The sequence below is a fragment of the Mustela erminea genome, chromosome 2, assembly GCF_009829155.1.
Source record: "Mustela erminea isolate mMusErm1 chromosome 2, mMusErm1.Pri, whole genome shotgun sequence".
NCBI classification, from domain to species: Eukaryota; Metazoa; Chordata; class Mammalia; order Carnivora; family Mustelidae; genus Mustela; species Mustela erminea.
The window spans coordinates 24639663-24652017 of NC_045615.1; the positions used below are offsets into that span (position 1 = coordinate 24639663).

The 12355-nt window shown below is 40.3% G+C and overlaps 1 protein-coding gene across 5 annotated transcripts in view; it reads right to left on the minus strand.

The window, feature by feature from the left end:
- SH3D19 (SH3 domain containing 19) overlaps positions 1-12355 on the minus strand; it is a 179348-nt gene that overhangs the window by 46509 nt on the left and 120484 nt on the right. For 3 of the 5 annotated variants that reach the window (XM_032332501.1, XM_032332500.1, XM_032332502.1), the window contains exons 3-4: positions 7914-7954; positions 1664-1706 (exon numbers count right to left, since the gene is read on the minus strand). In XM_032332501.1, the coding sequence (XP_032188392.1) occupies positions 1664-1706; positions 7914-7954 (84 nt within the window). Of the gene's footprint in view, positions 1-1663; positions 1707-3045; positions 3087-7913; positions 7955-12355 lie in introns of all 5 variants that reach the window. The other 2 variants (XM_032332503.1, XM_032332504.1) reach the window with 1 other exon arrangement.

Consider the following 12355-nt stretch of genomic DNA (forward strand, 5'->3'; position numbering starts at 1 on the left):
ATCATTTTCTTAATCTGATTCTACATTCTCATGTTTAAACTTTATAGTCAACCTCATTTCCTAACAAACACCAATTGTGTGACTCTGAGCAAGCAATCAACCTCTCTGAGCCTCAGTTTTATTATCTAACAAGCAGGGATGATGAGATCTGCCCTGACCTTCTCTAGCACTCTACAGAAAATGAAAATAAAAAAGCACTGCAGGGGCACCTGGGTGGCTCAGTGGGTTAAGCCGCTGCCTTCGGCTCAGGTCATGATCCCAGGGTCCTGGGATCAAGTCCTGCACTGGGCTCCTTGCTTGGCAGGGAGCCTGCTTCTCTCGCTGCCTCTGCCTGCTTGTGTGTATTCTCGCTCTGTTGAATAAATAAATAAAATCTTTAAAAAAAAAAAAAAGGCATGGTATTGAGGCACCTGGGTGGCTCAGATGGTTAAGCATCTGCCTTTGGCTCTGGTCATGATCCCATGATCCTGCGATTGAGCCCTGGCATCAGGCTTCCTGCTCAGTGCAGAGCCTGCCTCTCCCCTCCCATTCCCTCTGCCTGTGCTCTCTGGCTCTATCTCTCTGTTGAATAAGTAAATAAAATCTAAAAAAAAAAAAAAAAAGCCCTGCTATTATCAAAACTGGGCATATGCACACATTCTCGGCTAGCTAATGAAACAGTAGAACCTGCTCATTGATTAAATTTGAATTGCATTACCTAAAGACCTCTGCTTAAAGCTTTTGTCTAACTAATGAGTTATTGGCTAATAAATATTAAGCACTACGCATGCAGTAATCCTTATGACAGCCTTGAGATAGGTATGACTAGCAACATTTCTCTTTAAAGATTTTATTTTTAGTAAATCTCTGTACCCAACACGGGGCTCGAACTTAAAACTCTGAGATCAAGAGTCGCAGGTTGTACCCATTGAGCCAGCCATGTTCCCTCATTAGCAACATTTTAAAGATGGGGATACAGAAGCTAAGAAAAGGTTAAGCAGCTTGCCCAAGGCTACACAAGAAGGCAGTGAAATCAAAATTCGAACTCGGTTATGTCTGACGCTAAAATTCTCATTCTTCATTATTCTATATTACCCTGTAAGAAATGTGAAAGCAGGTACCCTGTCTTATAAAAATCCCCCTATCCATGCTGCTTCCATCCATTCAACCATCTGTCTGTCTACTGGTACTTCCTTCTGTCTATCCAGCGACTCTCCCCTCCCTTCCCCCTCCTTCCCTCCCTCCTCCTCTCCAACCAGTCATCCAGCCATTTATCCAATTAGTTATCCATCCATCCTGACTCTTCTCCTGTCCTATTCTTCCATTGTTTCTATCTTTATCTATGCAACATTTACTAAGCAGTGAGGAGGTACAAAACATTTCTTTGAGCAACTCTTTGAAGCAGTTATGACAGTTCTTTACATAAAGCACTTAATAAACATTTAAACAATTAACTTCAGTAAATAATTATTGCCAAAAGAACATTCTGAGGTTTGTATTGCTCCTTTTCCCACTAAAATTTTCATCATTCGAGCTTACAGATTAATTCAGGAAATGTACTGATGAGGCAGAACACTGCTTATGTAAACACACTGCTTACGAAAGAGAAATATTTAACTTGTTAACGGGCAGCACACTTTGATTTCATTATTAGCAGAATAGATGACCTCTGTTATAGCCATACCTCCTATCTCGATGAAGCTCACTCTGAAAAGAAGTCCGAGAAGCTACAGAAGAAAGAATAAACTGTTAAAATACAAAATCAGTACATTCAATTAAGGTTTAAATTTTTCTGGGTACATTATTGGAAAAAGTTAGCTGATACTTCAAATCATAGAGGATATCTGAATTTTAACATCCATAAGTAGAAAAGCAAATCAAACTGATCTTTTTATATGGCATAAAAATAATTTTATTTACATATTTGAATTGCATAAGAAAACACAGATTTCAAAAACTCCCCAAAGCACATCCCATGGTTCTGAAAATAATTTGAAGAGTGAAAGGGAAAAGAAGACAACTATTAAATACAAATTGCCTGGTAAGAGCATTACGACAATGACATGAATTTACAATGGGCAGAAAAAATTTTAAATATCTATTCTAATCCATGAGACTGTACTTTTGCAATAGCTGTTAACAACTCTATTGTAAAGAAAGTGAAAGGGCTCTGATTTCCATCTATTTTCTAATATTTCTGGAATTTCATAACCTTTAAATTGTTTATTACTTAATTCAAAGATAATGGTAAGAAATGCAAAAACTGTTCGTAACACTTTTATAAACATGTTTCTAGCACATACTACTGTATACACAGCACCAAGTTTTCCTTTAAGCCTCAAACTCAAAAAACTAGATGGTTCAGACTTTTTCCAAATTTATTTTTAAATTAAATCAAGTCTTAATCATATGATCTGGAAAATGTCACATAACGGTGCCACACATTACACGTATGTGTAATGGAGAACAGTATTCCTATTTTCAAGAAGCACATTCTTACAATTCCTTTAAGAAAACCTTCAAGTACCAAACTGTAAAGATATGCACACAAAGGAGAAATTGTTTCTGATATAAACTATTTCTACCAGCTGCCTTTCTCTCTCTCTAGTAGTCTACTTTTCCATTCTTCTGACTGAGAAGGCTAAGCACATGAATTCCTCCTTCCTTCCTCCTATTAACTTCGGATCCTCTCCGACGACGGAGGCTGCCAAAGCCGGGGTGCAGGGGTGGAGGTTGGGCCAGTGGGGGATGAAATCTAGGCTGGAATAGGGGGAGCTGTGACAACTGTTGGGCTGGTCTATCAGGAATCCTACATGTGTATCCTTAGCCGATGGCATTGTCGAATTTTTATTGAGAGCTAAACCAAGCAGAGGTACGTTTTGTCTCCTGGAGTAAGAGAGGACAGAGAGGCTCAAGCTCTGAGAGGGGTATCTGATTCGTAAGAACGGTTGCATTAAGTCAGACAGAGGCACAAGAGTGCTATGATCACGTCACCACCGTCGCGACAGCCAGAATCAGCAGACACAACACTATTAAAAAGATACCATGTCATTGTCACAAACGTACCTCTTCCACGGGGCATTTTGGCTGTGCACTATTCATGAGTGCTAAGGGAAAAAAAGAAGGGTTATAGAAGAGGAAAGGGAGAAAAAAGAAGAGTGAACCAGTTGTCTAGGCTTTAAAGGGAATTCAGGAACAGGACTGTTCTGCCATGCTGCTGTTTCCTCCCATCTGCACACTGGGACAGAAAAGGGAAGTTGATGCGCCACAGTTTCAGAGAGTAAAGAAACAGACAAGGAGACATCTCTACAGACCAGGACATTCACCTACATAACCCCAGTAAAAATAAACCTACCTACAGTTTTTAACAACACTGCAAAAAACAAAACAAAACCAAAAAAACCTAAAAACCATTTTTGAAAAATCAATACGCTACTTTAACAGGGATTAATTTTAAACTATGAATATAGTACTTAAAGGGGAACCCGGGAGTCAATTTACATTCTCTTAAATCAGTGGCTTTTCACTTGATTTCGCTCCTTCACAGCAGAGGTGATTAGTGGCAGGAGTCCCTGATTGGCAGAGGGATACTCCCCCTCGGGAGGGGGCAGAACCAGGGACAGGCGATCTCCCAGCCTTCCTTGTCGATCTCCTCCACGTCCTTTGGGAGTCACTGCTTTCCTCTCTCCTGCTTTGAATTTCTTTTTCTCCTTCGTACTCACTGATGTATGAAATCTCTTTTCTCTCTTGATCCTTATAGAATGACCGACTCTTTTTGCCAGTGTTGAGCAAGGTTAGCTGCTAGAAATATGTCAGATTTTCATACAGCATCTCTCAGTCTTCCTGCTAATAAGTCAACTATCCACTTCCTCTCATTCTCGCTTTCCCAGATCAAACAGACTTGGTGTAGGTGTTGCCAGGACCATCAAATTCGCCACTGACGCTCATACAGACCAACATGTTCCTTTGAACCCTGCCACAAACTGCTAGCTACTCTTCTGTGTCTTTCGGATTAAGGCCACAGTTAAAAGTTATCCTGTTGTTCCACAGAATTATTTTCAAACTTGTCTAGTTCATATGGTTAAATTCTAAGTACAAAATAAATTCATATTCAGCTGTTTATAAAAGACAGAGATCTGGATTTGCAATATTACTACTAATAAGGAATCCTTCTAAATTCCAACAGGATCATAAGCACAGACAGACGCTCAGTGATTATCCTACTCTAACCTTACAGATGAGGAGGATGGGCCACAGAGAGGTTAAATGAATTCTCCCAGGTCACACAGCCTATTATGAGAAGGGCTGGGAGAACTTTGGTCCTTGAAGCAGTTTAACCCCTCATGGAGCCAAGAGAGGTGGAAGCTAATCCTGATTCTAAATAATTCAAAATTACTGATTAAATGATGATCACATGAAATAAACACATAGAAGGATTATTATAAGCATCATTGCTACAGGACCACCTTGCCAATGAAAACCACAATAATCACCAAAAAAAAAAAAAAAAAAAAAAAAAAAAAAACCAACTCCCTAACATTTCCTTGGGATGGTATGAGTCACGTGTTTGACATGGTAACAAGAACATCTGTAGTTTCAAAGCTCAATGACCTCGTAGTCAGGCAGTTTGGATTAACATCTCAAATCTACCTTGTGCAGCCATTTCATTTTTCTGAGACTCAGTGATCTACCATCTGTAAAATGGGGTTAACATCTACCATGTAGAGAGCACTGTCTTATAATGTATGTGAGCAGTTCCAGACTCACAGCAGGCAATGAATAGTAGCTGAATCTGAATTTCAGAGAATAATTTTCTCTTAAAAAGTTAATGAAACGAAAAGCATGAAATTCCAGATATATCCAATTATAATCCTTCAAAATCTTTACCCATAATATTTAGGGCTCACAAGAATGACTGCAAAAAGAAGGACCTCCAGACTTGACTGGAACCAGTATCATTATGGAAGAATTTAAAATACCACCCATGGGGCGCCTGGGTGGCTCAGTGGGTTAAGCCGCTGCCTTCGGCTCAGGTCATGATCTCAGAGTCCTGGGATCGAGTCCCGCATCGGGCTCTCTGCTCAGCAGAGAGCCTGCTTCCCTCTCTCTCTCTCTCTGGCTGCCTCTCCGTCTACTTATAATTTCTCTCTGTCAAATTAATAAATAAAATCTTAAAAAAAAAAAAAATAAATAAAATAAAATAAAATAAAATACCACCCGTAAAGGAACCTTGCTTTTCAAACGTAATGGAAGTCCTCCTTACTGGAGAAGGATGACTAAGTATGGGAGAGTAAAACAGGCATTTCACTGCGTTGAGTAGGCCAAAAATTGTTTACAGCTTTTTCTTACAGAATGGGCAAAAAGTGCAAAAGAGAAGGGGAGGACACAGTTATTCTTCATTCTGCATTTACATGGTATTACATGAGGATGTCTGACCTTCTTGCCTAAACATCCAGGAATAATACGGAATAATACAACTAACAAGTATTTCTCTGAGTATACGCAAAGTAACTGATAAATAAGAATTAAAAGACAACCGAGTTAGTTTTTTTTTTTTTAAAAAGATACCTCAAAAGCAAGTTTTCCCTCCTTTCATCTCCCTCCTCTGCTATTTCACCAAATGCCCCTTTTAACGTGCCAGTCTGATCTCTCCACAAATTCCTTCCCTACTGCCTACAAATGTCTCCAAGCTTCCAATTCTGAATAGGCATGTTCAAATCTCCCCTCTGTTTTATACTCCTCGGCCTTTCCTTCCTCTATTTACCACCAAGTGTCATAAAAGAGTAGCCTACCCCAGCTGTCCCGACCTCCACATATTCTATTCATCATTCAAATTGAGGCGTGGCTTCCAATGTCAGTGTTCCACTGAAAGTGCTCTCTCCAAGGTCACCACTGGCCTAAGGGCCACACATGATGACCTATTCTCAGCCACCTTTGGCTTGTTCTTACTGAAACATTAAGCGCTATTTGCAGTTCACTTATCCTTTTAAAAAATCTCCCTTCCCTTAACCTCTAAGGTACAGTTGTCTCCTGTTTTTTTTTTTTTTCCATTTTCTGATCATTATTTTTCAGTCTTTTTTTCTTTTTTGCCCCCTCCACCTTGTCTGCCTTCTCTAAAAGCCTTGCACAGCACAGGGGCCTCAAGGTAGAAGCAAGACCCATCCTAGAGGACCTATGGGAAGTCAGGTTCAAATTACAGTCCCCAACAAAGAGGTCCTAATATCCAAGAAGAAGCCAGCAGACAGGACTCAGTCTCTCCTCCTTAGCAAGGAAGAATTTGGGGGGGGGGGGAGTCATTCACCTTTTGCCCTATGGCACCCTAAAGGCAGAGCGTGGCCTCTCAGACATCAATTATTTCCCAGGATTCTGCCCTTTATCACCTTCTCTGGCCTCTAAGTTTCCTCTTTAAGGGTTCAGCTACTCCTAGGTTTTGCCTATAACCTTGACCACCCCAAATTATATCTCCAGCAAAAAATTCTTGCCTAAATTCCAGACCCTGATTTTTTTTTTTTAATTTTCTGTGCCCCCTCCCAATCATCTCCATACACCACCCTGCCCTCAAAGGGCTCTAAGGCATGAATTTTCCATTTTCATATCCGAATTCCCTTCAACATATACTGTGGCATTCCCATATCTTTATAATTCACTACCAACAAAAATAAAACGTGGGAAATGCAGAATATCCTTCTGTATGGGCACCTTGCGAAATTTCACTGCAATGGTTCAAATGCATGCTCTTCACAATCCATGGATATCCTAAATTTATACTCAGTACTACAAAATTATGTTTTCAAAAATAGGGTACATTCTCCTCGGGGTGGTGACCTCAGCTCAAATACTGCAAAGAACATCTAAAATCCCCACCTTATCAGAAACCTCATTCTGAAGGAGGTGAGAGGCTGGCAGGGGGAGCTCTCATGCTCTACCACTTGTCGCCAATTGCAGATCCAACAGGGAGAGACGGGAGCTCAGCAGATATGTGATACTCCGCCTTCAGGAAGAAGAAGGGCTTTCCTTCTCCCCTAGCAAAACCACAGTCAATGAGAGACCGTCACAACTCAGCCAGTGAGAAGCCACTATATTTTGACCTCCCCAGTTTACTCCAATGGGCTTTTTGTTTGTAGTAGTCTTCCCAATTCCCCCCTTTACTTTCTAAAAGAATGTTTTTATGTTTTTCTCTTTTTGTTCTGCACACTTGCCTATGGTTTTGCTGTAGCTTGCTTGTCCCAGATTGCGATTCTCTGCTACTCCTGAACGGAATCTATTCTGCTGGTTTAAAAAAGAAAAAAAAAAAAAATCCCCTCCTTATATTTAAAACAGGTAATCCATGTTCTGTTTAGTTTCCCTAAAACTAAAGGGAACTTTGCAGACTCTTCTGTTAAAAACAATGTAAAAATTCTGCACCAAAAGCAAGTTTTAACCAAGAGGTTTGGTAAAGCTTTAACTAAGAGGTAAGACTGAAACGTATGAATGCACCATTTTGGAGAGAATTCTATTCTGGCACTTGTATGTGAAAATGAGCCTATCTCCACAGGCATTTATTCAGTTAAATAAAAACACTACAGAAACAAATGAATCAAAAAGGACAGGGTTTGATTTTTCTTTTTTTACACCCATCAGATGTTTCTACCTATAGAAAATGGTAAATTTATTTTAGATCATAAAAATTGACCATAAAATCCGTATTTTTAAAAATAGTTTAGTTCTGTGAGAGGAAAATATTATTCTGAGGAATGGGCTTATCAATAAATGAAAGTTGAAAAGAAAGTTGAAAAACTAATGTCTGAAATGGTTTATTATTCCTTAGGAGAAGAGGGAAGCTACTTTTGTTGGGTTCTTTATAAGATTCATCAAATACAATCACTTGCTGGAAGCCTAAACCATCATTTAAAATACCACAGAGGAAAATACAGAGCAGGAAAAAACCAACTTACATCTCTTGATTACCGCTCTAATGGATGACAAAGGTCCTTGGCTAGAAAAAGAAAGAAAGAAAACATTATTGTATTCATTAATCCTTTTGAAGAAGAATCTTTCATAATGCCAGGTCATTTCTGGGACTCAATATGGCGCCAAGCAGCAAGTTTGATGTATTAGTTACTGGCTTATCCTCCTTACAAAACATAAATTAAAAAAAAAAAAAGTTTTTAAATTGCCTTGGATATAAAATGTTTTATGGGAAATGAGAAGGCTGGTGAAGTATATGTGCAGTGCAAATAAAAATCTGCCTTAAAATTGCTTTCACAGCTACCTACACACTGCATCTTCCAGTGATGCTTTGGACAGCCCTTGAAGCCAGGCAGCAATTACACGGTAATCAGAAGAGTTCTGACCCCCTATATGTCTCTGGTGTTTGACACGGGAATTCCTGTCTTTTCACAACAGATCAAAATAGATCATTTTTATAGTTAATTTGACCTAAGAACGAACAGCATTTCTTCCTAAGATTAGAACTTAGAACATCACCACCTAAAAATGAAACTCTTCTGGTTGCTTTGAGTTTTGTTCAACGGCTGGTTGGTCCTGGGTGTCCCTGACTGTGTGACCTTGGGTTAACAAGCACAAATCCTTCTGAGCCTCCATTCACTCACCATCAAGTTGTTAGCTGCAAAGGTTTATAATCACTAGTTGGTAGGGCTTTTTTTTTTTTTTTTGAAAATTTTATTTATTTATTTGACAGAGACACAGCAAGAGAGGGAACACAAGCAGGAGGAGTGGGAGAGGGAGAAGCAGGCTTCCCGCTGAGCAGGGAGTCCGACAAGTGGCTCCATCCCAGGACCCTGGGATCATGACCCAAGCTGAAGGCAGCTAGCTACTAGCTATCTAACGGCTGAGCCACCCAGGCGCCCCAGGCTGTTTGTTTTAAATTTTATTCAAACAAGCTGGCCTAACTGCTTTGGAATCATTTAGAAAAAATACACAAACCTAAAACATTAATGATAATGACTTTTTTAGGGGAAAAAACTGCCTTGTTTATAAAATTCTTCACTTTTTTCCCTGAATGCTCTTAAAATTTATACTTATTTTTTATCTTATTAAACTCATGCTTTTGGTAATCTGTATAAATCCTCTTGCTGTTTCTTAGGTAAATATGATAAAACTTGGAGAAGATGCAGTAACAGATCAGTTCATTTTATGGCAGACACTTTAAGAATATACTGTTCTGCCTGACCAAACAAAAACATTACAGGAGGTCATTACAAGGTCATGAAACTAGGACCGTAATATAAAAACATGTGTTTTCAGCAATACTGATTTTGTTATCTTAGATTTAAAGAAAAAAATCCACATATAATTAAGTTGTAGTATCAGGTGTACAACACACTGATACCACAATTCCATACATTACTCAGTGCCCATCACAGCAAGTGCACTTTTCACCCCTTCACCTACTTCAACCATCCTCTCACCCGCCTCCCTTCTGGCAGCCACAGGTTGTTCTCTGTATTTAAGAATCTCTATTTTTTTTTCCTCTTATTTGTTAAGTCTTAAATTCCACATATGAGTGAAATCATCCAGTATTTATCATTCTCTGACTGACTTATTTCACTTAGCATAATACTCTCTAGATCCATCCATGTTGGTTGGATAAGCAATGCTCATTTTTATTTTAAGTTTATTTTTTAGTAATCTCTACTACTCAACATGGGGCGCAAACTCACAACTCTGAGATCAAGAGTTGCATGCTCTTCTGACTGAGCCAGCAATGTTATTACTGTTTTCATTTTATTTATTTTAGAGAGAGAGGGAGAGACAGTATGTGTGGGAAGGGCTGAGAGAGGGAGAAAGAGTATCAAGCACACTCCACGCTGATTACAGAGCCTGATGCAGAGCTTGATCACAGTGAGATCATGACCCGAGCCAAAACCAAGAGTTTAATGCTTAACCAACTACACTACCCAGGTGCACCCCAGCAATGCTCATTTTTGAAAGATCTTGGGGCGCCCGGGTGTCTCAGTCAGTTAAGTGTCTGCCTTCAGCTCAGGTCATGATCCCAGGGTCCTGTGATCCAGCTCTGCATCAGGCTCCCTGCTCAGCTATGAGCCTACTTCTCCCTTTCTCTCCCTCTGCTCTTCCTCCCTGCTCAAGCTCTGTCTTCTCTCAATTAAATAAATAAAATCTAAAGTTAAAAATATTTAAAAAAAGAGTTTTTGAAGGCTTTCTGTAAACAACTACTTGAAAAAATTAGCATAAGGTCACTCAGAAGAATAACAGTAATAAAACGCAAATAGGTTGGCTGAGGTTGAGGGGGGAACTTCTGGGTGCAAAACTGGAGAGACTCTGCATGTTAATATTGTATCTGCTGATTCAAGTTTAGTAATTAATAGACTCAAACTCAGTACTTAACAGGCAGGGCCAAAAAAGCCACAATTTCATGCATATGTCCAGGCAGAACATATGGAATGTTACTGAATGTAACTGAATATTACATCCTTGCTCATTACCACTGATTGGTGGGATGTTATTATTTAAATAATAATATTGTAAGTATTACTATAATATTACCATGTTAACCAAAAAACCACTGTTACCTTTGTGAAGGAGGAAGGTGAAGTGACTGGGGTAGAATATAAGGGTGTCTGGGTCGAAATATTCCTCTCCCAAAAAAGATACGCTGAAATTCTAACTCCAATACCTCAGAATGTGACTTTTTTTGGAAACAGGGTCATTACAGACATAATTAGTTAAGATGATGTCATATTGGAATAGGGTGGTGCCCTAATCCAGTAAGACTGCTGTCCTTAGAAGAAAACCATGAGAGAGACACAGAGGAAAGGCACCAGGTGACAATGAGGCAGAGACTGGAGTGACAAGGCTGTAAGCTGAGTAATGCCCAAGACTGTCCACAAGCAAGCAATAGCCAACCAAGGATTCCCCTACAGATTTCGGAGGGAGTGTGGCCCTGAGGACATCTTGCTTTCAAACTTGCAGCCTCCAGAGCTGTGAGGAATTACATTTCTGTTGTTCTTAGTCACCTAGTTTGTGGCACATTGATAGGGCGCCCTAGGAAACATATACGTGGGGTCTTCTGGGCGCCAGGTAGATGTGGTTAATTCACTGAGCTGCGTACTTTGTAAATATATGTTACACTTCAATAGAAAGCTGGGTGGGGGCATAGAAGGGTGGTAGAACCTTGGCACAAAACAGAATTCTGTCTGAGGTCATCCCAGGTTCTACATTCTTAAGATTTATAGCATCATGTTTAGGCTAGCTCTATAAACCAACCAGCCAACCAACCAACCAGCCAGCCAACCAACCAATCAGTATCATATCTAAAACAGCGTTTTCCAAACTCTAAAGTTTAATGTTCTCCTTTCTTTCTTTTTTTTTTTTAAAGATTTTATTTATTTATTTGACAGACAGAGATCATAAATAGGCAGAGAGGCAGGCAGAGAGAGAGGAGGAAGCAGGCTCCCTGCTGAGCAGAGAGCCCGATGTGGGACTCGATCCGAGGACCCTGAGATCATGACCTGAGCCGAAGGCAGCGGATTAACCCACTGAGCCACCCAGGCGCCCCTAATGTTCTCCTTTCTAAGTTAACAGGTTCTGTGGTAGAGAAAATAAAAAAGGAGGCAAATGAAGACCCCCCTTTCTCCATCTGTATACAAAGCAGAGGATGTAGGTGAAGGTTTTTTTTTTTTTTTAAGATTTTATTTATTCATTTGAGAGACAGAAACAGAGCATGGACAATGGGGATGAGGCAGAGGGTAGAAGAAACAGCAGATTCCCCATTGAGCAGGAAGCCCAATGCGGGGCTTAATTCCAGGACCCTGAGATCATGACCTGAGCTGAAGGCAGATGCTTAACCAACTGAGGCAACCCAGGTGTCCCTCCATCCATAGTCTTAAAAGAATCCCTCATGGAAGTTCTCCCTTAGCATGATCTCAGGTTCATGTCTTAGCTGGGAATGTCCAGGAAGGATGGGCACTGTGGGACATGCACATTTTTAGAAACTAAATATACTGTTGATAGGACTGACACACTAATATTTAATGAGATAAATAATGAGTGGAGGTGGGGAAGATAGAGGTGTGCAAGAGGAGGTTTCTGAAAGTGCCAGGAAGGCAATGGAGAAGCCTGGGGTGTCTTATTTATGCATTCAACTATTCAACCATGGAGCACTTACTATGTACCTGGTGTCATACCCCAGGCTGGGGAAACCCATATGAATATACAACCACCACCCTCAAGAAGAATGCAGTCATGTTGATAAGATCAATAAATAAGGGACGCCTGGGTGGCTCAGTTGGTTAAGCGGCTGCCTTCGGCTCAGGTCATGATCCCAGCGTCCTGGGATCGAGTCCCACATCGGGCTCCTTGCTCGGCAGGGAGCCTGCTTCTCCCTCTGCCTCTAGCCTGCCACTCTGTCTGCCTG